Source organism: Pyxicephalus adspersus, chromosome 1 (assembly GCF_032062135.1).
Source record: "Pyxicephalus adspersus chromosome 1, UCB_Pads_2.0, whole genome shotgun sequence".
Lineage (NCBI taxonomy): Eukaryota > Metazoa > Chordata > Amphibia > Anura > Pyxicephalidae > Pyxicephalus > Pyxicephalus adspersus.
The window spans coordinates 166,684,785-166,709,851 of NC_092858.1; the positions used below are offsets into that span (position 1 = coordinate 166,684,785).

Here is a 25,067-nt window from a genome sequence, read left to right on the forward strand (position 1 = left end):
TATCCTGTATATACGCGTTTCGCTAAAAAAAAAGCTTCTTTAGGAGAAGCATGTCATTTTGTACAGTATAATCAATAATTGCCAATGCAATTGTGGAGGGAAAAAACGCCTGTTTCTTTACTCTTGAAGTATGGGTCACTTGGAACCTTTGATTGAAACAACATCACACAGGACTTGAGGTCCCCTAACTCTTCTTTGGTGAATATTGGTTACGGCGACGTCCTCTCCTAGCCTTTTACAATGCCACTTCGAGTGTGGCTCATGGTTACCATTTTGGGTACTAAAAATTAACCCCGAGCAACAGGTCAATTTAACCCCAAAAATTTAGAGATGCGTTCACCTACATTTCATGGGCAAAAATCAGTCAGTGTTTTAGGTCTACTAAATTTTGACCTGCCCAGTCTTCTCCTGATTTCAGGTCTTCAGCCATCTTGATTGGCTAGGTTGAAGTTATGTAACTATTGAAGTTATGTAATGATTTGCAATGGCTAGGTATGTTGGGGTATATTGAGTTGAGCATACACATTCAAACCTATTTTTAAAAAATATACTATTTTCAAGGTGGGGGCTGTAATATATTTCAATGAAATTGCTGACATATTCTTATGATATGGCTATATAGCAACTCAGGTCTTAATTGACTGAATATGAAGCACAATCTTTTCTTCTACATAGACCTCAGCTTGAAAGGTATGCATACAATTTTATAATACCCCCGAAAAAAAATCATACAGAAAATGTATTATGCAGTGAATATAGTGAAGAGTTAACCAAGTCTCGCTGGCAGCAAGCTTAGTGGAATGTTCTTGGGTAAGTCTCGTCTGCCTTTATAACTGAAGAAGCCTTGGCATGTCAATGAAGGCATTAAGTGGTGTACTTTAACTTCATTAGTTATGCAGTCAGCCCCGAGGCGAGGGGTTATGGGTCTTGCCAATTGCAGTTACACCAGGCTTCCAGCCTAGCTATCTCTAAACCAGCTGAAATGAAGGGAAAGCATTCAAACAGCAGCACAGCAGTTGTTCAACACATTATGCATTCATTGTGAGGTGCAAAAACCAGACTGCTATGGCTCCCACCTGCAGAGCCAAAATGCAATAAATATGCAAGGGTGTATGCATAGCTCTGTTATGCATATTGAGACTACAGTGTCTGTTCATCCATATCTATCCTATCTGCATTTAAAAGATGTAAGCAAGAGAAAAATAAATATACACAATTTGTATATACCTACAAGTATAATGTGTATACACAATCATACACAGGGGTATACATCAGGGGTTTATGGGAGATACTCCTGTTTCAGACCCAGAAAAAGGTTCACAGACCACAAAGCTGGTAGATGGCAAAAACAGGAATACCCTCCTCTGCCTGGGGTTAGAGTGGTGCAGTGATTGGCTTATGCCCCATACAAAGCACAAAGTTGGTAGATGGCAAAGATCAAAACACCCAGCCCTGCCTGGAGTCAGTTTTGGAGCAGGTTAGCTTATACCCCATAAAAAAGTCAGATCATCAGATGATTGTTGCCGGAAACAATCTTTCGTGATAAACGACGTTGGGGGACTGTTGCACACGTCAGATCTTCGCCCCAAGATGAGCCCAACTGTTTGTTTTGGGCACATAGCTCTAATTTAAAAGGCTGCGGGATTTGCTGTAATGTTGACTACCCACGTCCTCCAGACAAAATACAAAAACACAGGTTAAAAAAGTTTCAGGCAGCTTTAAAAATATTGACTATCGTAAAGTCAAACTTGACCTCTCTCCTTCCACTCCCACACCAAATAGGCTATTGGGTTTAATGGACAGCCTCACTATGCAATATGGAGGTTTAGGTGGTGGGGCCAAGCTAGATCTTTATCGGAAAATTTTACAATTGGATATCAATTGAGCTCCTTTTATCTCCGGATCTATTGATCCTCAATGCATGTGGTTTTCACTAAAGGTTGATTATGCATTGTTACCTTTAGTATAAAACTTTATTCTAAAAAAAACATGTGATTCCAATATAGTAAGATCACTGTGCTATGTCATGCTAAAATCCAGTATGAGATGGACACCTGGAGTTTTACACCACCTGCCTGGCAATCCTTTACCACTGACGTTTATTTTCCTGTGTTGTTGGATATTACATTGCTAAGTTTGCTGACTATACTGTACTATCATTGATTTCTCCTGAAGCAGCTTTATCAGCAAAACGCGTTGAGGAACATACATTTTTTGTAAAACAGGGAAGTTTGACATTGCATGATTGTGTGTTTTTTATATTTTATTAAGTCTTAAATAAAGTGGATGTTTTTAACTTTATATTGTAATTTAAAGTCCCACTGATTTATATAGTGTTGTTGCATGATTAGAGGATATAGTACCATACAAAGACCCAGTAACTCTGTGGTTGTAACCTGTAAGTTTGATCAGCAGACTTGAATATTACAAATATTGTCATGCATGGAGATAGACATGACCAATAGGGGGGGCTACAGCTTGCACGGAGGTGGTGTGAGCCCTGAGAAGGGTCAAGGCACAGAGTCTAAGCAGTAACCGGGTTTTCTACAAAGCCTGTGATTATGAGGATGTTGCGCCGCTGGTTACTGCCAGGTTGCAGTCCTTGGGCACACCAAGGTGGGCAAAAGATGGTACCAAATAACAAAGCTTAAGAATAGTCAAGGAAAGCTGGGGTCAAGGCAGGCAGCAAGCGAAGGAGGTCAGGTCACCCACCAGGGGTCAATTGCCAGGGATCCAGGAGACAGACACCAGTGACACAGGGGTCACTGCGGGCACAGGGAACACAGGAGACACTGGAAGCAATAGGAGGCAGGGATATCAACGGACAGACAGGAACACTGGAACAGCACAAGGAAGTTGGCTGGGAACCAACAGACTGGGCAACAAGGGGTTAACGCAGGAGCTGAACAGAGGAAACATTGACGTAAGCACCAGGTAAACCGGAAAAAGCTCACAGAACTAGGGGCTCGGCACAATGGGGACACGTTGCACGAACACAGAGTGCAGTGTGTGAGCTAGCTAAAAAGCCAGGGCTGGTCAAGAAGCTATTTTCTAGTTGGCCAGCAGATTGGACAGAATTAATAAAGCTTGGAAACAGAGGCACGCCCACCATTGGAACTGCCCGCATGCGCAGGAGAGCGGCGTCTGCGCTTTAGTAAGGAAGAGGTAAGTGTGACAAAGAATATTATTTAATAATTATTTGGGGGGGGGGGGGGGGTTAGACAAGTATAACAAACAGAGGGCAAGGTAATGCATATAAAATACAAGGATCGATAATAATACATTTTTATAATTTCAATAGAATGGCCAGTTAAGTGCCAATTTTAGTCCACCTTCCCTTTATTTTTCTCCATTCACCAATTATCCCAATAAAGGACTGGAAAAAAAGGAATAGAAAGAATGAGAGAAAAAAAATATCCTTCTATCACTGTGACCAAGTGATCAGTTACCAAAATTAAAAAATGTCTCAAAGAATCCCCTGAGGAAGCCAATCGTCGAAACGCGTCGTGACTAATGGTCTGTCCACCACTAATATTGTACATCAAAAATTGTCTATTATTTTACTATACTTTTCGCAATCAAAATGATCTGGCTGCATGTTATATTCTGTCCTCGCACTTGTTTACTGTACTAATTTGAAGTAAACTAATTTACACGCCACAAAAAGCCCTTCTTTCTCTCAGTCTTTCTATTTATGTGAATTGTCGTAATGGGGTTGGCCTAAGGCTAAAGCCTCAGAGGAATGTGAGCAGCTGGCCAAAGCATCAACACGCTAGTACCCACCTAACACCGATATAACAATATTTAGGTGGACCTGTCCTTTAACTGTCCTTGCAATAACACATGTGAATTACAGCACCTAATCTTTCCTCTTTAGCATTTTCGCTCTTACAGTATGGATTCCTGCTCCACATACCCGTCGCTTTTATCTCCCGATGCTAGGGAAACACAACACCAAGACAATGACAAATTGCCGCGTTCCAACATAAAGAGCAATTAGGAGCGTGCCATGTTTGAATTAGTCATCAGTTTAGTGACCGCTCATAATGAAGTGTCAAACTGCAAGGGACAGCCAAGAAAGAACGTTCTTTTTTGGACCTCTGGATTCCCGCGGCACTACACGTCATGACATAACCTAGGAAATAAAAAAAAAAGCCCGTCTCCACCAAATATATTTATAAATCTATATAATATATACATACGCAGGAAGCAAAAATCAGTGTGTGGGGAGAGTAAAAATGGGATGGAACTAATTTAATGGCTCGGTGACCTCAGAGCGGAGAAACAGCAGAGTCTAATAAGAGTTTGTATGTGTATGTTTTCCACCCCGGCTGGTGAAGTGCCAGTCAAGGCTTCGAGCCTAACAACAGGTGGAAGCGATTAGCCCTGTCATAGAAAGTTTGAAAAATGGATTCTAGGCCCAGGCTGACTAAATTGAATTTGACAGTGTTGTCCTAAAGATTCTGAGGAGGAGGGTGAAAAAAATCTATAGTTTAAATTGGAATCCCTTGATTATTCATTAGATCTCCAGATGGCCTGTGTTGATGTTTTACATATTAATATATATGTTGTGTTATTGTTGGCAGCGGGTAGCTTGTTCTGCGGTCAGGGCTTGCGCAGGCTTCTAAGTGTCCTCATTAGCGCCGTAGTTAGAACAAAAAATAAAAGACAGAGAGAGGAAGGGTGGACTCTAAGGTCTGGAGAGCTTTGCTCCCGTGATGAATACATTAGACGGTCAGTAAGTTACATTTTTCTCTCTCAATGAAGATATTTTACTGGATGTTGTGTAAAAGCCTAAAAAAGAGAGGGTTGGATGAATAATGAACTTTGTCTGGTCTTAGAGTTTTATAAAGAGGCTAAGCTAAAAAATAAAGTAGATCTTACATCACAGGTGTTAAACACAAGGCCCGCAGGCCCAATATGCGGTGGCTGTGCCGCATCCAACCGTCTGATATTTGCAGGCAGGAGGACCCAGTCCCAGTTCTCCAGGTATGGAATCTCCGTTGGATGCTACATTGGGAATGTCTCTAGATTCAAAGACAGGGGCCTCCACCTCGGCACATTCAGGAGGCTCCATTCTCCTCACATAGACAGGCTTGGATAGGTCAGGTACACCGACCTCAGATAAAGCAATTAAGAACAAAAAAGCAATCACTTTGGACCTTTGGACTTTTTGGACCCATGTCCAACAAGAGAAAAGTTGATGACAATTTATTGAAAGATGGGAAAGCCAATATATGTTCATGCTTCACGAAGACAAGTGCGTTCTTAATTTCAAATTATGAATAATGCACAAAGATGGCGCGTGTTATCTTGTCTCAGGGTGAGGAAGGATCTATACTTCTACTAAGACTATGTATTTTAAAACCAAGTTTGGCCCACAACTTAGCCTGTGTTTTAGATTTCGGCCCCTTATGTGATCTGAGTTTGACACCACTAACATACATCAAAAAATAACATATGAAGAATTAATTCTACACTGCTCCATTGGTTTGGTGCAGTTTGTGCATGGTGACACACACTACAAACCTGCACTTTGGCAAAGCTCAATGCTGACATTAAATAACAGGAATTTTAAGGCATTAAACAATTAGCTATACATAGGTTATTACTAAAACCAAGTATTTATTGTACATGAATTAAAACTATTTTCAAAATTACAATATATCAATAAATACTTTTATCGCAGTAGTCTTAATCAATTATACTTGTCTGACGCGTTTCGTGGAAACATATACCGCTTCATCAGGAACATATCTTTCAAATATGAGACCTACAGTACAGTACAGTACAGTACAGTACAATACAAAGCTCTATGATGATGAGACTGGTCACGTCATGTGTTTTAAATAAAACTCTCTCAGCTCCAGATGCACGAAAGAGAATTGAAGTCTTTTTATTCTTCAGATGTTGGAGGAAAAGAATATGTTGGCCATTGTTGCCTTTGCAGCGCTGGGTCCGAGGTCAGGCAGGACAATATCTGAGTTTGTATGTTCTCCCTGTGTAAGTGTAGGTTTCCTCCAAGCACTCCGGTTTCCTCCCACATTCCAAAAACATGCAGTTAGGTTAATTGGCTTCCCCCTCAAAAAAAAATATCCTAGGGTTGTGTTAATGACATATGACTATGGGACGGACATTAGATTGTAAGCCCCATTGAGGGACAGCTAGTGACATGACTATGGACTTTTTAAAGCGCTGCGTAATATGTTGGCACTAAAAAAATACAAGTTAAAAATAATAATAGTTTCCTAAGCTTTTTAAAACTACTTTAATATAACAGGTCCAGAAAACCCTTTTACATAAAGCATGCAAGGCTAATCTGGATCAGAGTGTGATATTCATGACTCCCGAAGGTTTTTATATTAGTTGAAAATTGGATATTGGTTACTTTTTTTGTGATGTGATCATAATGGAAGGGCAACTTTATATGGCTGTAAGAGGAGAAATCCTAAGACCCTTTACTTTATATCCGCCCATGCTGGAGCTATGAGTCTTGCAGCAGCTAGAGGATGGGCTGAAATAGCAAATCAGGAAGATAGACTAACATAGAAGAACTAGGGTGACCCAGAAGACCTGAAATGGATCTGTTATAATAATTTGCTATTTGGTAAATGTTTTCAATGCTGAACCAGATCTATTACAGGTTTGCTAGATCACTCAGGTTCTCCTATGATAGTTTATCTTACCAAGTCTTGAAGATCTTTATAAAATCAGGCCCAGTGTTGATTGCTGCTGACGAAATATAGAAAGCCAAGCTTCATGTGAGTTTTATAGCGGTGGATGTACTACAGAAGATGAGGTGAAGATTTGAAGCTAAGGGCTAATTAACACTGAAGTGTTGCATCAGCACACACAGAAAAACAGGGCAGCTCAATAATTTAATGGGCTGCCCAATGCACCAATGTCAGACCTGCTATATTTTTAAGATTGCATTGCAATGTACTGCATAGTTGTGTGTTGTTGTATGTTGTACTGCGCCAAGATGTAAATGCAATAAGATGAGCTGGGGTGGCATTCACAAAATACTCATACCTCAATAATTTAATGGGACCTTAATGCTATATTTTTGTGAGTAGTTTACTTCCAAAATAAATACTGATGATCTTCAACAATCAAATTGTCATAGCACCTTTGTCGCAGGGGACTTAAAGACCCTTATGCATAAATGATGAGTTCTTATTGAATGCTCCTATTGGACAAGTTCATTAAGATTGGGCAGCAAGATTTAACATCTGTTAGCAAGATACAAAAACTCCATTCAACAAGATTTTTTGGCATATATTTTTTTTTCTGATTATCACCTACACTACCTAGAGCACCTATCTACAGTATCTATTCACCCATACAGTATATGTGAATGTAGCAATCTTTATATTTTACATGATCAGAGACGCTGAGGACCTTTTATGATGGCTTAGTGTTTCTCTAGGGAATTCAGGACAAAGAAAATATGAAGGAAAAAAAATACAGTGTGGCCCATAAGGCGATTGTCTGCCAGGATCAGTCTTCTGCATTCATTAACACAACTAAGACACGGCCTGCCTATCCAATCCATTACCCCCCACCCCCCCGGACCCAGTGACATTTCTCCAACACACAGTAATACGCTGCCAAGACAGGAGTATATTTTGTAAAGCCTGTTAGCAACTCTGCCGCTCGTACATCAGCTGGACAAACGATAGCCAGAGTAAAAGGCTGCTGAACATAAATTACCAGTGCAGTTTACAGTATATAAAAGGAAATTCATGGATAAATGTATAAAAGTTCAAATGATAAGCGTAACAAGAGATAAAGGAGATATTGTGGAGAGGGATATTTTATATCCAATGCACTTCCCAAAACAGAAACTCAATAGAAAGATGTTACCAGCTGCCAGTGCTAATATGGAAAAATAAGCTAAATAACAATGTAAAACAAAAAGGCAAAAAGAGTTAATTCTGAGCAAATCTAGGAAATGTTTCTAAAAGCATTTCTAACTATTTTTTGATCAATCAGAAGTTTAGGGCTAATGTGCCTTGATGGAAATAAAGAATTTGGCTCAGAACAAGACATGACCTAATTATAAATAATGGCTGCTACCAGCAATACTGTACTGTACCTAATGATAAGAAATGCGAACAATAAACCAACCAGTGGGCATGCTGCAATGATTGATCCATGATACCCAAGAACAACTCTTTAGGTGATCAGTTACTAAAATTTTCCAAACTTTAATAAAACCTTGTTATGTGTTAAATCAGCAGCTGCACTGAGGAGCCGTCTTAGGACTTACCCATCCAGAAGGTTAAACGTGGTGGTGGTGACCTCAGAAAACAGCACCATTTTTCCAAGTGTTTCAGTACGAAGGTTCTCTCTGTACTTCTCCAGGCTAAAGCCCTCACAGATGAAGTCTTCCTCCTCTGTAATTAATGGTGCCAGAGATGGAGTGACATCAATGTCATACTGCGGGGACTCAAACAGCTTCAAAGACAACTTGCTGGATTTGATCAACCCGTTCTTTACCCTTGATTTAATCCATTGGAGAACATCGGGGTATTTATCCTGCAGGGAGAGACGCCAGTATTAAATGATGTCTATGACTAGCAAATGGCAGCCAAGATGATATCGAGTTTATTAGGAACATCATCATGTGAAAAAGTAAGTACATCTCATGGAAATTATGCATTTTTAAGCAAAACTGAAGAAAATTTGCCCTTCATTCAAATAGAACACACAGATAAAGGTGATAATCACTGGGTGAACATCCTACATTTACCACCACTTCAAAATCATGAAATATCTGGGGCCAATAATAAGAACCTCCACAGCCTGAAAATAGGAAAAGTAATGCAGCCACCACATTGTAAGCCAATAAATATTTTTTTCCTATAAAATATTGATTTTTGTTCTTCAGTTTAGATATGAGGAACATGGGAAACGTGGCGGGAAATTTATTTACTGCCAACTTGTTCTTGCCTGAATAAGACTCCAAATTCTTAACCTAAAATCTGTGGACTCCATATCTCTTCATGTGTGAATATTTTGTGTCAAATTGTATCCATTTTTGAAAGTTTAAAACAAAAAGGATTATACTTTTCACAAAGTGATGTGGTTGTAATTGATATAACTGGAGAGGATACACTTTCATCAGTGAATCTGGGTGATCCAAAAAATTTGGAATGGATCTGGTCCAGGATTGAAAACATTTGCTAAAAAATAGCAGATGATTTTACGAAATCTATTCCAAGTTTGCTGGATCACCCAGCTTAACTAATGAAAGTGTATCCTCACCAGCCTTGCATAGCTTTATTAAATCCAAGAAAAATAAAATGGTCGATAAATACCACTAAAAAGTTTAATTATACAATTAATTCAATAACACATTATGTGCCCAACTTTTTTCAAAAAAAATGTTATATTAACCAAAATCTTTATCATATAAACCCCTCCCCTAAACCATCCAGTCGATCTGTATTCAATCAGGAAAGCCCTTATACAAAATTTCTGTCCAGCTAACTTCCTGTGTGCCAGGCTATTATAAGGTGTTATAGGTATTATTATACAGCTGTTTTGGGAAATCTCCCCAATGGTAACATGGACATTACAAACCTGGGACACTACCCAAAATCGAAATCAGTGTAGTGCTATATATATATATATATATATATATATATATATATATATATATATATATATATAGAGAGAGAGAGAGAGAGAGAACAGTTTAGTACAGTTAATTTTACACTTGATCAGTCAAATGAATTTGAAATATTTGCATGTAAGTATTTGTATTCTTCTTTTGCACCAATATATGAAGCTCTAATGTCCTTTTCACAATTATTAGTTATATATCATTCTCAGTTTTGCTGAAAGTAATCCAATATTCATGAATAAGTACCAGGGTGACTCATCCATTTTCATTGGTTCAGTGTTTCATTAAGACAAACAAAGCCTCAAAGCCCGGTACTCTGCTATGCTGCTTGTATAGCTAATCCATAGTGCTTTAGGGATCCTTTGTAGTTACATTAAATATACAAAAAAATGTTTTAAATTTTAAACCTAAAACATAAAGTACAATAAAATTGACCAGAGAATATTATAGTTTTCCATTAACAGCCATACAGATATTGGGTTACAAAAGATTCCTCTGGTCATCACAAAACAGCTATTGTTAAGGTGAATGATCCTCCTGGAAACACCCTGGTGCTGAATGATTGACACAGTTAGATAGGATGCTATTCTGCATGCTGGAACCTGAAGCCACTCCGAAAAGCATGACCTGGAAGCAGAATGGTCTAGAAACAGCTTGTAAATTCAGTATGTCAATCCCACCAGTACAGATAACAAAGCAGGTATGTCACTGGCAGCAAACCAAAGCAAAGTCTGCATCACATCAGCCTCTGTCAAACTTCCATCAGCCTGCGGTTCATCCCAGTCCCACACGGAAACCTTTACAGAACTTTTAACTACATTCTCTCTGTGTGTCATTGTATCAAATGAATTACAATATCTCCCAGGAAACAGCACCTGGATTTACTTTACCATTGCAAAATAATAATGGAGTTTAAAGGGAAAGTTATTTCAGTCTTTGTTTTAGATAAATTGTGCATGCAAAAGAACATTATTCCTATTCTCATTATACTCAGCTAATCCAACAATCTTATGACACTGCAGGCCCGGAGTCTTTCTTCTTCTTTCATGTCCCTGCCTAGGTGTTGTGGACATTCGGTTTGGTTGTCCAGTAATAAGAGTCATCCCAGCATAAAACAAAGGGGTAACATCAGAAGGGGATAAAAGGCCAGTGGGTATGGACTACAGTGCTGGATCCCTGGTAGTGACTCTTGGAAGCGGTGTCAGTGATGGACATGGATGGAGGACTTCAAGGTTCAGAAGGTATTTATTTTAATTTTAACTGCTGAATTAATGCTGGTGTGGGTATCATGTCTGGGCCTTAAGGGATTAACACTGCAATAAAGACTGTGCACACATGAAATAAACTTTATTTTCAAGGGTACAACCACAGATCATAAGGCCCCCATAGCAAAAATGTTAATGCGGCCCATTCCCCCCAACGGAAAACTTCATGGTCACGGCAGATAATAGTCATTGTAAATGATTGATTAAAGATCAATCGTTCGATAATCGTTAAAAACAAATATACACACACATATTATATGTACATAATACATATATTATATATATGTTTGTGTGTATTATTATAATTCATCATTATTTTCACTGTCCAGAGTTCTCTGTCCTTCCTCTTCTGCATCACTTTCCAGCGTCGTTCTCTGTCCTTTCCCTTCTGATTAACTTTCTAGCGCTGTTCTCTGTCCTTCCTCTTCTGCATCACTTTCCAGCACTATTCCCTGTCCTTCTCCTTCTGCGTCACTTTCCAGTGTCGTTCTCTGTCCTTCTGCTTCTTCCGTGAGAACACAAGGAAAGGTATAATGCAAAAAGAAGTAATTGAAGTGTTCAGGATGAACATGATCGTTCATGAGCACGTTCTTTTTGTATCTCTCAGGGCCGTGATTTCCTTTATGCCATTTCCTCCTATATACCTCACTTCCTGCAACTTTCAATTGATCGCATCTAGTGTGAGTACATTATTGGTGGATTATCTTTGAATGATTGTATCGTTACAGCATGTAGAGAATCATGCACTATACGATCATTCAAAATAAGTGACCAGTGCAGATATAAGTGGTCAGCGTGCAGCAGTGCAAAGAATTCAATTCAATATTCTATGTGATTACATAACTGTTGATCCTCCTGCACACAACCACTATAATGCAAATTTCTTTAAACTCTGGCATTTTCTGCAGCTCCACAGATCTCAAAAGATACTCTAGGTGTTTTAAAGACTGAGGAAGATCATATTAGGTGTACAGGGTTCATTTTTAGAGAAGTTGGACTGTAACAGACAATCACAGAACAACAAATCTACACTGCCAAGACAGGTAAACAAATTCTACTAACCACACACATCAGGCACAGGAAGCAATTCTGCAGACTTTGCATCACCAGCCTCCCTTATGGGGTCCTCTACCACTCCCCGGCCCCATTGCAGCCATGCAGGCTACCAAGGCTTTTATTATGCCACTATATGCTTTGTCTTTAAAGTGTTAACCAAAGCCAGGTTATTTACATACCAATTTTTATATACAAACAGGATTTTTTTTCCCTACTGAACCAGGCTTTATAATGATTTTTTTGTCTTCCTCTAAATTAATTATGTCCATAGGGTTTTTATCTGGGATATGTTTATTTCCCTAGTGGTTGAACTTTTTTCAACTTAACTATGTAACAGAAGCAATACATTTTCCTACATAAAATCTTTGCATGGTAGAGAAAGAACATATTTGCTACCCATTCTATCACCTATTCTATTCATGCTCTTTTGCTGAGCTACGGTGGTTGTTTTGTGCCAAGGTCAGTTCTTTGTGCTGTGGTTCCATCTACCAGATATCATAAAAAGACACATAGAAAGGAAGTAAAATTATATGCAGAATATTTCAGAAGTTGCCACTGCAACTCTGGAACAGAAAGTCTCTTTAGGCAAACACACACGGAGAGGTGGTGCAGCAGGCCAGCAAGCTGCAATATAAGGATTTTGGAGCGGAGTGGCTGCATTCTCATGATATTGAGGAGCCGGCCAGTTCAGATTAGGAGCCAAGCAGGAATTAAGAAGATTCAATTTGCACCATTAGAAAAGCCCTGGTATTTGTCCAGTCTTAATTCAGATCTACATAACACCATATTTGCTTCAAAGCAGAAACCTGCAACAGAGGACAAAAACTCTGTGATTACTTTCTGAAGTGTTTAAGTCTTTTGACAACTACAGATTATCTTGTTTTAGCAGCAGAAAATGCAAAGGACAGAGATTGTGGAGCTGCTACAATCACTGATAGAGATTTGTTCTGGTGACATGTCATAAACAGCGCAAATATGCCCGGAAGGAACGCAAAGGTTATCACTAAGCATTGTATCATGTATACCAGGGGTGCCCAAGAGGTGGATCGCGATCCACCAGTAGATTGAAAAGGTACCGTGAGTAGATTGAGGAGCCCTGCCTTTCAAAATAAACTCTACTGTGCACAGAGTTATTAAGTCCATGTTTTTATTGTTGGTAGATCATTTTGACTTAGTCGTTTTAAAAGTAGACTGCAGGCCAAAAAAAAGTGTGGGCATCCCTGATGTATAAACTGCAATTCTGTGGTGCAGTGCAATTTATGTTTAAGGATAACCTAATGTACCTTCATGGAACATTTGCGCTGCAGAAAAATGAAAAGAATGAGAATGCACAAATGTTAATATGCAGTGCATTGCATTAATATTATTAACTTCTATTTATATATATTATATTTCTATTTTACTTTGCATGCCCTTTGGTGTGGAGGTATCCATTCAAGTAAATAGACTGTCTAATGTAATGTAAACAAAAAAAATAGACTGTCATTTACCAACAAAAAAAGCAGGAATATCCAATAAAACAGTGAACCCAATTTTTGTGGCTAGGGTTCTTTGATGTCTAGATGCTCAAATCAAATTAAGTAGTGGCAATATGGTATACTTCTAAAGCCGTAAATGTAATAATTACTATACATCTACCGCAGGTGAATCTTTAAAAAAATTTAAAAGAATATTATAACTAACAATTTATATTTATGTAAAACTTATATAATTATATATTTTATCTCTTTAGAAATTGCAACCTTCTAAGGTACCGTAGTCTTCGGGTTACATACAAGATAGGGACTGTAGGTTTGTTCTGAAGTTGAATTTGTATGCAAGTCGAAACACGTACATTATTTTAATCAATGCAATTAGGACAGATGTTTGTCTTAACATAATATTAGGCAGCGTGGTGTCAGTTATGTATAAAATCCTCACTGTGAGTTAATCACAAACAAACCAAAAAAACCTTATGAAGCATAGACATTTAATAACTTCTAGGGTAAATGGTGCTTTGATATGCAAAAAGAAACAATTACAGAGTTTGTCTTGGTCATTAAGAATGTTACAGATCAGCTCAGCTCCTAGGATCGGCCACAACCTCAACTGTGTTAAGCAAAAGACAAAAGGTTGTGGCCACCCTCTCCCCCATTAAGCATCCATCCTGCACACGAGTGAGCAGGGAAGCCCTGTTCATATCTAGGAGTCGTTCGTATGTCAGATGTCCTTAAGTCGGGGACTACCTGTATACATTTTAAGGGTCACAGTTTTTCCTGACATCATCTTCCACTGCATACATGTAACTGTAAAGAACATTTACCTAGAAGGGAAACTAGCCAAAGGCTGTAGACAAGGGTCGATTTTCCCTCAATTGGGCAGTCCTTGCATCATTTCATGGAATCATCCATAAACGTATTCTTTAATTCTTAACTCAATAGACCACAAGTAATAAATATCAAGTGTAGAAGTAAAAGAACCTTAGTCAGTCAGGTTGAAAACTTTCCAATCATAAAAAGTATTTGGTGTTTTTATTTTTAAATCTCCTGATTTTTAGAGCATGCACACATACACTTATATACCAGTGTGATTGATTAAGTGAAAATGAAGTGATGGATTTGGATTTCGATTCATAACAAAGAATCAATGGTTAAAGAATTGACTGTGCATTGATTGTAGTGTGCTGTAGGATGATTGATTTTTCAATTGACGGTTGCCATCTATGGTAAAGGAGATAGGAAAATTGAAAATCGATTAAATAAAAGTCGATTTACGTATGGCAAGATTTATTCCTATAAGAAAATAGTCTAAAAGCATTCATTCAGAAGAGAAAATACATGAAATATGTTTAGCTGAGCAGCTGCAACAGTCACAGCTTTTTTCTGTACATACAAATCCAGCTCTTGTTAACAGAGTGTATCATGTACATGTAGTTCTGTTAGACAGCTGGAGATGCAAAAATTTTTTTATGAATGGACATTTATCACAAACTGATTTTTTCCAATGTTGACCAATATATAGTTCTCACCAGCCCTTTTTAGCCAGGCGCACCACCCAGCACTTCTCAACCACCCGGCCTGTCATCAGGCAACTGCTTAGGCTGGGCTTTGTGTAGAAAGAGCTGTCCTCGAGTATTGGCAGCTTGCCAGCTGGGGTGTAAAAGAAAAGTTGATGAAAAAACAGTGCATCCAAATAGGGGAGGGCATTAAAAAAGTTGAAAACAAAGTATTGGGGGCGGGGGGTATAAAGGGGCACAACTATAGTGGTTACTGGACACTTAGGAACAGACTAGGAACTGAGAACACTGTAGCAATTTCTGAATTGTCTCAATTTGATCTCCAACATCCACACCCTGCACCACATGTGACACCTCCTGGAGGACCACCTTGGCTTTCCGTTTTGGAGGTCGTCCCCTAAACTACAGACACAAATTTTCCACTCTCAGACTTTTTCCAAATTCTCAGCTACAAATAACAAAGTATTACAGACATGTTCAGGAATGAGGATGGGAATATTTTAACAGCTACCGATATTCGGGTCATCAAATGTTCTTTTAAATATTATTTGTCAGGGGCACTTCATGTAAATGTCTTTAACCGCCAAGACTCCGGGGAGCCTTTTATGGGAAGAAGCTTACCATCAAATAGCAGTGATTTGCACGGCTCGACCGCACAAACCATGTACTCTAGACTAAAATAATACAGACAGGACGGCCTGTTCATGGGATCCTCAGAAAGACTTAATAATAACAACAGATCTGCTCAGTCCAATCATCTTATAGCCATTTCATGTTAGAAGTACGGAAAGAGCACGGAGCTACTTAGGCTTGAGGAGTCTAAGTATGAAAAATAAATAGTGTTCAACCCAGGAAAAAAAATTCTGGTAGTAAAGAATAACACCAGGCTGGGTAAATCCCATACCAGTATGTCTTAAAAAATAAGGCCTTAAGATGCCCATAGACAAAAATGTGGCTGTTCATCAATCTGATTACACAACCTAGACAGTTATGCAGTACGAGGGCCGCTCTGACTAAATACAAACTGCATTCTTTAGATTGGCCCTTGCATCACATATTTTTGACTTACCACATTTTTGATCCTTGATGAAGATTTTTGGTATGAGAGATTATTTCCTAAAACAAACAACTTTTATCCGCTGAAAAAAAATGCTTAAAGTGAACATTGAACATCGGTGAAATAGGCAGATGGGTACTGCAGAAAGGTACAGGTGATGTTCCTATGGCAAACTCTGTTTGATGGCCGCCCAGCTGTCAAATTATAATATATAGTGAAGTGTTCTCCCCAGCCCGTAGACGGGCGCACCACCCAGCACTTCTTACTAGCCACCCAGCTGTCATTAGGCAACTGCTTTGGCTGTGCTTTGTGTAGCGAGGGCTGTCCCTGAGTATTGGAAGCTTGCCAGGTGGGGCGTAATAAAAATAACAGTGGATACTAAGGGGGAAGGCATTAAAAAAGTTGAAAACAAAGTATTAGGGGGGGGGGGCAGTAAAATGGGGCCACAATTACAGGGGTAAGTGGACAAATATGGAACAAACAACTAAGAAGAGAGAACACTGTGGTGATTTCTGAATTGTCTTAATATGATCTCCAACATCCATGCCCTGCACCACATGTAACACTTCCTGGAGAACCACCTTGGCCTTCCATTTTAGAGGTTGTCCCCAAAACAAATTTTGCTGTGCGGGAGTTCCAGCTGAGCCAAAGATCATCTCCAGAAAGAAAAGAAGAAGGAAGATAGAGGTGCCATGTGATAAAACGGGCATAGGTAAGTAAAGGGGGTTTAGTTCTACTTTAAATTAAAAAAAAGTTCCAGGTAATATCAAATGAAAGCTTACAGGCACAGCAAATGCATCCTATATCAACCTATGGCCAGATTATGACTCTTCCATGAAAGACGCCATGCTCCATGGGACAAACTATTTTGGAGACAGGAACAGGAGAGTGCACCAATTCTGGTAACTCCCCTACAAAATAATGCCTTGTACTCGAATAGTCACCATGAGAGCTGGTTAAAAAGAAGGGGTAATGGAAGAGAATCATATGAAAAAATAATTTGCTTTATTATCTCAGCACTGTAAGTAACTGTTGCTCCTATTTCTCTTGATAAAGCGTGCTGTGAAACGCGTCGAGTTTAGAGCTTCTGAAAACAATAGAGAACTTAAAGAATTGTGATTGAACAATACAAAAAGTTTATTTAATTGCTTTATTAGTCAAAAAATAAAATATTGTTTTATTTTACTATTTGTGTGTATTACAGATTTTAGTTGTCCGCAAATGCCTGGTTTAAGGGAGAACTGAAATAAAAGTTGTATGTAGACAATCCTTTTATATAAAGTAAAAATTGCCTTCCTTTTTTCTTTTCCCCTCTGTCTTGATCTCCCCGGCCTGGATGTATATGTCACAAATCCGAGGAGGCTCTGGCTGCTACTTCTGCAAGCATGCCCTATCTCAACCATGTGCAGGAGCATTTTCTTCTTCATTTCAAAAATGCCAATCGCACCCATGCGCAGTAAGATCGGCACTACTTTTTTTCCCATCTACATCACCTGATCTTGCGCCTGTGCAGTGCAAGATCAGGTGATGTACGAAGAAGAAGGAAAGAGACTGAAGAAGATCTCTTTCGCGTGTGGAAGAGGCCCAGCAGACCCACCTACTATAGGCTGCTGGGGATACAGGAAGGGGGTTGATGCAAGACCAGTAACCCTGCAAAAGGAGCAAGCACAGAAGTGACTGGTCTTTATTATAGGAATGGCTCAGTGGTTAGCACTCTAGCCTTTGCAGTGCTAGGTCTCAGGTTGGAATCTCAGCCAGTCTCAGACACTATCTGCATGGAGTTTGAAGGTTCTACCTGTGTTTGGGTCGGTTTCCTTCTGGTACCCTGGTTTCCTCCCACATTGCAAAAACATGCAGTTGAGGAAATCCGATTACCCCCAATATTGGCTTCAGATTGTATTAGGGACAAATGACTGAGGTAGGAACATTAGATTGTAAGCTCCTTTGAAGCACCGCTAGTGACATGACTATGGACTCTGGACTATGGACTGTAAAGCGCTGCGTTGACGCTATATAAATACTGGGTAATAATATTATTAATAATAATAATATTAATAATAATAACTGCAATCCAGCTAACCCATTTTGTGTAACAGTTAATGCTAGGCATACACTTTGCAATTTATTTTAATAAATAAAATTTAGGACTGAATAGAAACATCAAATTAACTAAAATCTATTCGACAAAAAGGAAACAAAAAATTTCCATCAAATATGTCAGTTGCCAAGACCCTAAAAAATTCAGCAAATAATTACAAGAAAAATGACAAGAGAAAATGGCTTTTTGGCAACAAAATCTATTAAAACTATGAGCTTTCTTGATTGCTCTCTTGTAAGCTCCTTGGGGCAGGGTCCTCTCCTCCTCCTGTGTCACTGTCTGTCTGTGTCTGCCATTTGTAACCCCTATTTAATGTACAGCGCTGCATAATATGTTGGTGCTATATAAATACTGTTTATTATTAGTAATAACATTGGTTGGGAAAGTTGTTCTTTTTATTGATCAAGCTCCCTCAGGGGCAGCAATTGGTGGGGTTCCATGAAAAAAGAAAAACATGCAAGTTTCCATTTAAATTATTTTGTGAATGAGCCCTATAAAAACGGCCTCCCAATTTACTTTGCTTAAAGCATATTATTGCCAAAATGTAAGTTCAATGCTAATTATGTTATTATCAGGAGCCCCCGCAATAAAGAATCAGTTGGATCTATTTGGACAGGTGCTTGCCCATAGATAAATATTAGCAATGTCAAGTGGCTGTGCAGGAAAAATAGAAAATTCTGAGATATTCCAGCAGACCAGAGCAAATATTATTGTTTACACATAAGAATGCCTTGACAGCCCCGTGACCACACACAGGTGATGATCGCATTGGGGATGCTTATAAAGAAATGCAAACTTGCAATGCCTCACATTCATGTCCCTGCTTGTGTTAGTAACATATTTACAGAATGCGCCTGCACAGTGCTTTGTGGATTATGCAAAACCACAAATGAAGAACAATGACCCACAAGGTATCACTGTAGGGCCCATTGTCATCACAAAGTAGTGGTCAATGCACCGGCATTAGAGCCATTACAATGCACAGGTTGGGTTTAACTTGTTGTAAGTCAATACAAATTCCTCTTTTGATATTGTGTATATGTGACTTGGACCCAAGCTGAGGTCAGGCGGTAAAGACTTTGGAATTGGATAACTGGATAAAGCATTGGGACTTAGTGTCGGTAGGGGATGGGGCTTGTTCTGGCGGCAAACATTGAATTCTCCTATGTACTTCCATTGGGCTAGGATTTAAATGGGATCTATGGGAAAACAGCTACCGATCTGAAGAGGGTGGCTCAGTGGTTAGCACTCTGGCCTTTGCAGCGCTGGGTCCCAGGTTCAAATCCCATCCAGGACACTATCTGCATGGAGTTTGTAGGTTCTCCCCGTGTTTGTGTGGGTTTACTCTGGGTACTCTGGTTTCCTCCCACATCCCAAAAACATGCAGTTAGGTTATTTGGCTTCCCCCCAAAATTGATCTGACTGTATTAAAGACATATGACATTAGTTTGTGAGCCCTTTTGAGGGACAGCTAGTGACATGACTATGGACTTTATATAGCGCCGACATATTACACAGCGCTGTACAATACCGTATAATAATAAGAAGAATGTAAGTTAATTAAACCGCATGGTTATCCACACCCAGACACTCGCTTTCAATCACTAGTAATGGTTTGGACAAAAATTTGCTCTATGCAGTTACAACTTTTGCATTTGTTTTGCACTGGTACCAATAGATCATTGGATATCTGTTTTGCGGTTGTATTCCAAGCCGCCAAAAAACATTTTTCAATTATTTTTTGTAAAATATTTAAAAGCTGTGCCAATAAATCTCTGGAGCAGTAGATCACCCGCAGATGTTGCATGAAGCGTGTCAAAAACCACACTGCAACCACACCTCTACAAAACAGGATTTCAATTTGCCCCGATTCATATTAATGATAACCGAAGCTTTGCAACAGAAATTGGTTGACCTGCCGCAGTTCTGATGTAAAAGAGGGTCCTGTGCTTCATGGACCTTAATTATTTTGGGACAGGTTCACTTTAAAGGAGGTTTGTATCTTAGTTTCCAATTGTTCAGTTAAATGCAAACTGCAGACATAAGTAACAAGTTGAGATCTTTAAAAGTCAATGAATGATTGTTAGACTTAGCCTGGGATTCCTGATCTATTCTCAATCTACAGCGACCTCTAGTGGTCAGATTCCATTCTTCTCTGAGCTGCACAATTCAGAACACATCAAATCTTTAGGACAAGAAAAAAGAAAAGACAAATGTTTTTTTGCATTTGCTTCCAGGAAAAATGAAGCAACGCACAAAGCAAACGTGAAAACAAAAAAGACTACATACATGTTTTAAAAAAAAACACAATGCATAACAAGTTGTATGTTAATAAATTCTTCAGTAACCACAAAAGGCTATGAATCCATGTTGAATACATAAGATGCCTTTGGAAACCAAGTTATTGCTTAGTGCTGATATCACTGTGGTCCACATAACCTGTTCATGGAATATTATTGTGGGAGGGAACTAGAAGCCCCACCCACTAGACTTCCTGTAGAAAACTATATGAGGGGGCGGATACAAGACCAGTCAGCCTGCACAAGCAGACAGAGAAGAAGTGACTGGTCTTTATTACAGAGAACAAGGGTATGAGGCTAAAGATACAACCTGATAGCCAACAACCATTCCTCATAAAGTGTTAATCAATAGTTTGCAACAAACAGTCAATGTATATCTAATAATATAGAGGCAACTTGAAGTATAAATTCTCTTTCCAATTACCCAAAACAGAAGATTATGCTTTTCCTTACCCATCTTTACCCAGGGTTCGCCCCATACCCCTTGTGATAGAAAACAGAACATGGAGGATGCCAACACCTCACTAGACCTGAACCACATCTACTTATTCAGTGAAGTGAATATAATTGACAGCACATCAATGTGTGGACTATGGGACTGATTTATGAAAGCTCTCCAAGACTGGAGAAGATACACTTTCATCAGTGAACCTGGGTAATCCAGCAGTCATTTGCTATTTATTTCCATTCCTGGACCAGATCCATCCAGGATAGCTGGATCACCCAGGTACACTAATGAAAGTGGATCTTCTTCAGTCTTGGAGAGCTTTAATAAATCAGGCCCAACGTGTGGACTTTGCATTTGTGTAAAACATTGATCCTTCAACATTGCATCTTTACTTTAAAGAGTGAGTACACCTAAACCTACCGAATACGATTTGACAAACTCCGAACACGTACAGGGTGAATAGCGTGCCAGTGCCAAACAGTTATGTTATTTTCCTATCGCACTTCCTGGACACAGCTCGGGAATTTTTATATTTTAACATATTTCTGTTTCTAAAATACAAAATGCTTAACACGTGGTTGGAACTTGGAACATAAAACGGTGTTAAAATAATATTTCTCAGCGGTTTCCTCATAAAATCACCATACGAGCTGCAGATATAATTAATACCCAGACAGTTCCTGACACTTCGCATGTTTGGATTTTATTTAACAAAAGAAGTTTGTGTTAAAAATATAAAAGTAAAAAAATGCAGCTAACAAAAACAAATGTGCATTTAATTAATACAACTTTTGATCCGTCTTTAATTTCTGAGAAGAAAATAACTGGCAAAGTGGGCGGCTTGTGGATTTAATTTTCAGAGAGCCAAAAACATTAATAGTCAATATTATTTTAGATTTATAAATGGTTTTAGAATTTTTACTAGGCATAAAAAATCTTTATTTGACAATAAATATTTAATGCAGGTCATATAAATATTTATGTAATAAGATAGATTATGTACCAGAAACATTAAGGTCATCATTTTCTTTTATAGCCATGTTGCAGGGGATATTTATAAGTCCAGTTCTTACTGCAGTACTCACCTCTAATGTAAAGCTGTCATCCACAGTACCTCTTCTTCACCACTAGATGTCCTCAGTCATCTGGGTTAAATAACACCTACTGTCACTAAAGACTGAGGAGTTACTGTGAGTGCAGAGTAGCATAGCTCGTTCTCAGAGTACTCATTGCATACTCAAAAAGTGGTGATGAGCTCCTCACACCAGAACTACTCTCTGCATCTTCAAGGACCACCCACCTTTGGTAGAGGACCAAAAAGACCTTGACCAAAAAGATATCAGGAAAGGACATGTAAACAAAAAAAGCCATGTAAGTAGCCTTTCAAAAAGGACTTAGGTGTCCACTTGCCAGGTTCAAACACTGTTACATAAGGTGAAACACATATTCAACCATGAGTTACCCTCCAACACCATCCAACAGTAAGGTGGTTAGAAAAGTCTCTTATTTTGGGCAATAACTGGGCAAAGTGATAAAAAAAATTTTATATGTGGATTTAATAATACAGATAGTCCCCAGGTTACATACGAGATAGAGACTATAGGTTTGTTCCTAAGTTGAATTTGTATGTAAGTCGGAACAGGTACATTATTTTAATAAATGCAGTTAGGACAGATGTTTGTCTCAGCATGTTATTAGGCAGTGTGGTGTCAGTTACTGTATAAAATCATCACTGTGAGTTAAATCACAAACAAAGCAAAATAACAAAGCAAAAAAAAAAAAACTTTATGGAGCCTAGACATTCATTAATTTCTGGAGCAAGCTGTGCTTTGATATGCAAAAAGAAGCAACTGCAGCGTTTATCTTGGTCATTAAAGAGTTACAAGAGGCTACAGAAAGAGCTCACCCCCCTAAGATCACCCACAACCACAGCTGTATTTAGCAAATTATTTCTTGTGCAAGTCATGCAAACCACCCCCTCCCCGCATCTCGCACCCCCTCCCCCTCAGCCTCCATCTTGCACATGAGCAAACAGGGAAGCCCTGTTCGTCTCTAGGAGTCGTCCATATGTCGGATGTCCTTAACCCGAGGACTACCTATACTCTGTTTTACTCTAGAGTGTAGTACTTGGACTTCACCACAAGATGTCCTCAGTCTTCTGGGAAGAATAACATTCAGCATCAGTTGACCTTGAAGAATGACCACACACAGGGTGTCGGCCAACATGGGCCCACCCCTGAGGGGCACCACAAAAACAGACTATGTTCTTGTAAAGTTGATGCAGAGTAATGGAGATGCCATCACATCAGTCTCACTGCATCATCCAAAACTTCCTACCACTATCAAAAGAGGAGCTTGTGAATCATGTGATTGGCCAAAAATGTTGACAAAAAGGTATGGATAAAAAACAAAAAAACAAAATACAGATTTTCCAAGAGATGCTACATAGAGCCCCGAGCTAGGCTATTATTCTCATACCCACTTGCAGTTTATTGTACAATCCTATAAAAAAAATTGTAAGTACTGGGTCAGGTTAAGAAATTTGCCCATAATATTTGCAGGAAGACCTGAAAACCTGCTGGCCCCTTCATCATATGTATAGCCCGGGGGATAATTTGATCTGGAAGCAATCTGCATAACAGCTCCCGCCACCTTCAGTGTGTTTATTGTAGGAAAGTGGAGGGGTCCACTTATGCTGTATCTGGGAGAAAACAGATCTGTACAATTCTAAAAGTCCACTCTCATAAGAAAACATATCGGGACCGGAGGGCCAATATGTATATTTACTCAGAGAACATGTTCTGATTCACGGGAAGCATTGCACAAAAAAAGTGCAGGAGTGAAAGAGTTACCCAATCCAACCAAACAATTTTGTGCCAATAAAATGGACAAATATATTGCACTCTAACAATATGATCGCTATTGTTTCTAATAGTCTGTTGTGCTGGGAACTGCTGGATTACACACAAATTGGATCCATTGGTAGGTCATCACAATCACACAAGTAGAACTATGACCCTTTGTTAGGAATAACTGTGTACTCCAGCACCTTATTATAAATGCATTAGCACACAGTTTTATCTTTGCAGGTTCCAAAAATTCCTGCCCTGATCCAATCACCAAAATAGGTTATCGGTGATGGGGTGGCAACAGTGCTGCACTGCTCCTGAATTAAGTGCACAGTTGTCACTCTCAAGGATTAGTCGGATTGCAGTGAAGTGGAATGAGAAAAGGTTGCAGGTGGAAGCTGCATTCTTACTGCTGATTCACAAGACTGTAGCTTGTCAATCAACCCCTGGCAACACCTAGACCTGTCCACCGCTTTCTAGACTGGCCGTACTGCCTCTGTCGCCAAAACTGTCCTACGGTGTACTGCAAATGAAGGATTTCGCTCAGATGGGGTAAGGGAAAATTTTATTTTGTCTATCAGAATTTTTTGGTCAATCAATATTCAGTGGAAAAAGACGCCTTTAGTTTGGTGGTAAGTAGAGAAGAGAATTCCTACGTTTCTGGTTAGTGAAAATGGGGCCCCCTATATCGGTTGTTAGTAAAGAACGACCCCCTGCCAGGGCACAGGTGTCCTGCTATCCGGGCCGCCAGGGCACAGGTGTCCTGCTACCTGGGCCGCCAGGGCACAGGTGTCCTGCTATCCGGGCCGCCAGGGCACAGGTGTCCTGCTACCTGGGCCCCTGGGCCTCCAGGGTAGAGGTGTCCTGCTACCTGGGCCCCAGGGTAGAGGTGTCCTGCTACCTGGGCCTCCAGGGTAGAGGTGTCCTTCTACCAGGAAGGTCAGGAACAGGTATCCTTCTACCTGGACCGTCAGTAAAGAGGAATCCATATAGGTAACTAACGAACTTTGTATTTCATACTGCTATTACATCTTGTAATCATTATGCAAAATCCTCTATACCATTGTACCTGTAGGTATGCACTTCATATTTAAATACACTTTATACCTTCATCCTTTCTGGATCACCCACCTGTTTGCATGACACAGCCACAAATGATGATGGCCCCTTATAAATCATTATTAATAAGCGGAACCCATTAGGAGTAATTGCTGCCCTTGTCCTCTGTGTGTTTGTCCTCAGCCGCCAATGTCAGCAGTTAAAACTCTTGACATCTGTGTTAAGCGATAGGCATGGACACACACACATTATTACTGGAGGGGATTAAACCTTTGACACAACGTTCACTGTCCACACAGCCTGATTTCC

The 25,067-nt window shown here is 39.4% G+C and overlaps 1 protein-coding gene across 1 annotated transcript in view; it reads right to left on the bottom strand.

The window, feature by feature from the left end:
- HLCS (holocarboxylase synthetase) overlaps positions 1 to 25,067 on the bottom strand; it is a 94,134-nt gene that overhangs the window by 55,326 nt on the left and 13,741 nt on the right. Inside the window, exon 4 of the mRNA XM_072398283.1 lies at positions 8,273 to 8,541. Within this exon, the coding sequence (XP_072254384.1) occupies positions 8,273 to 8,541 (269 nt within the window). The remainder of the gene's footprint in view (positions 1 to 8,272; positions 8,542 to 25,067) is intronic.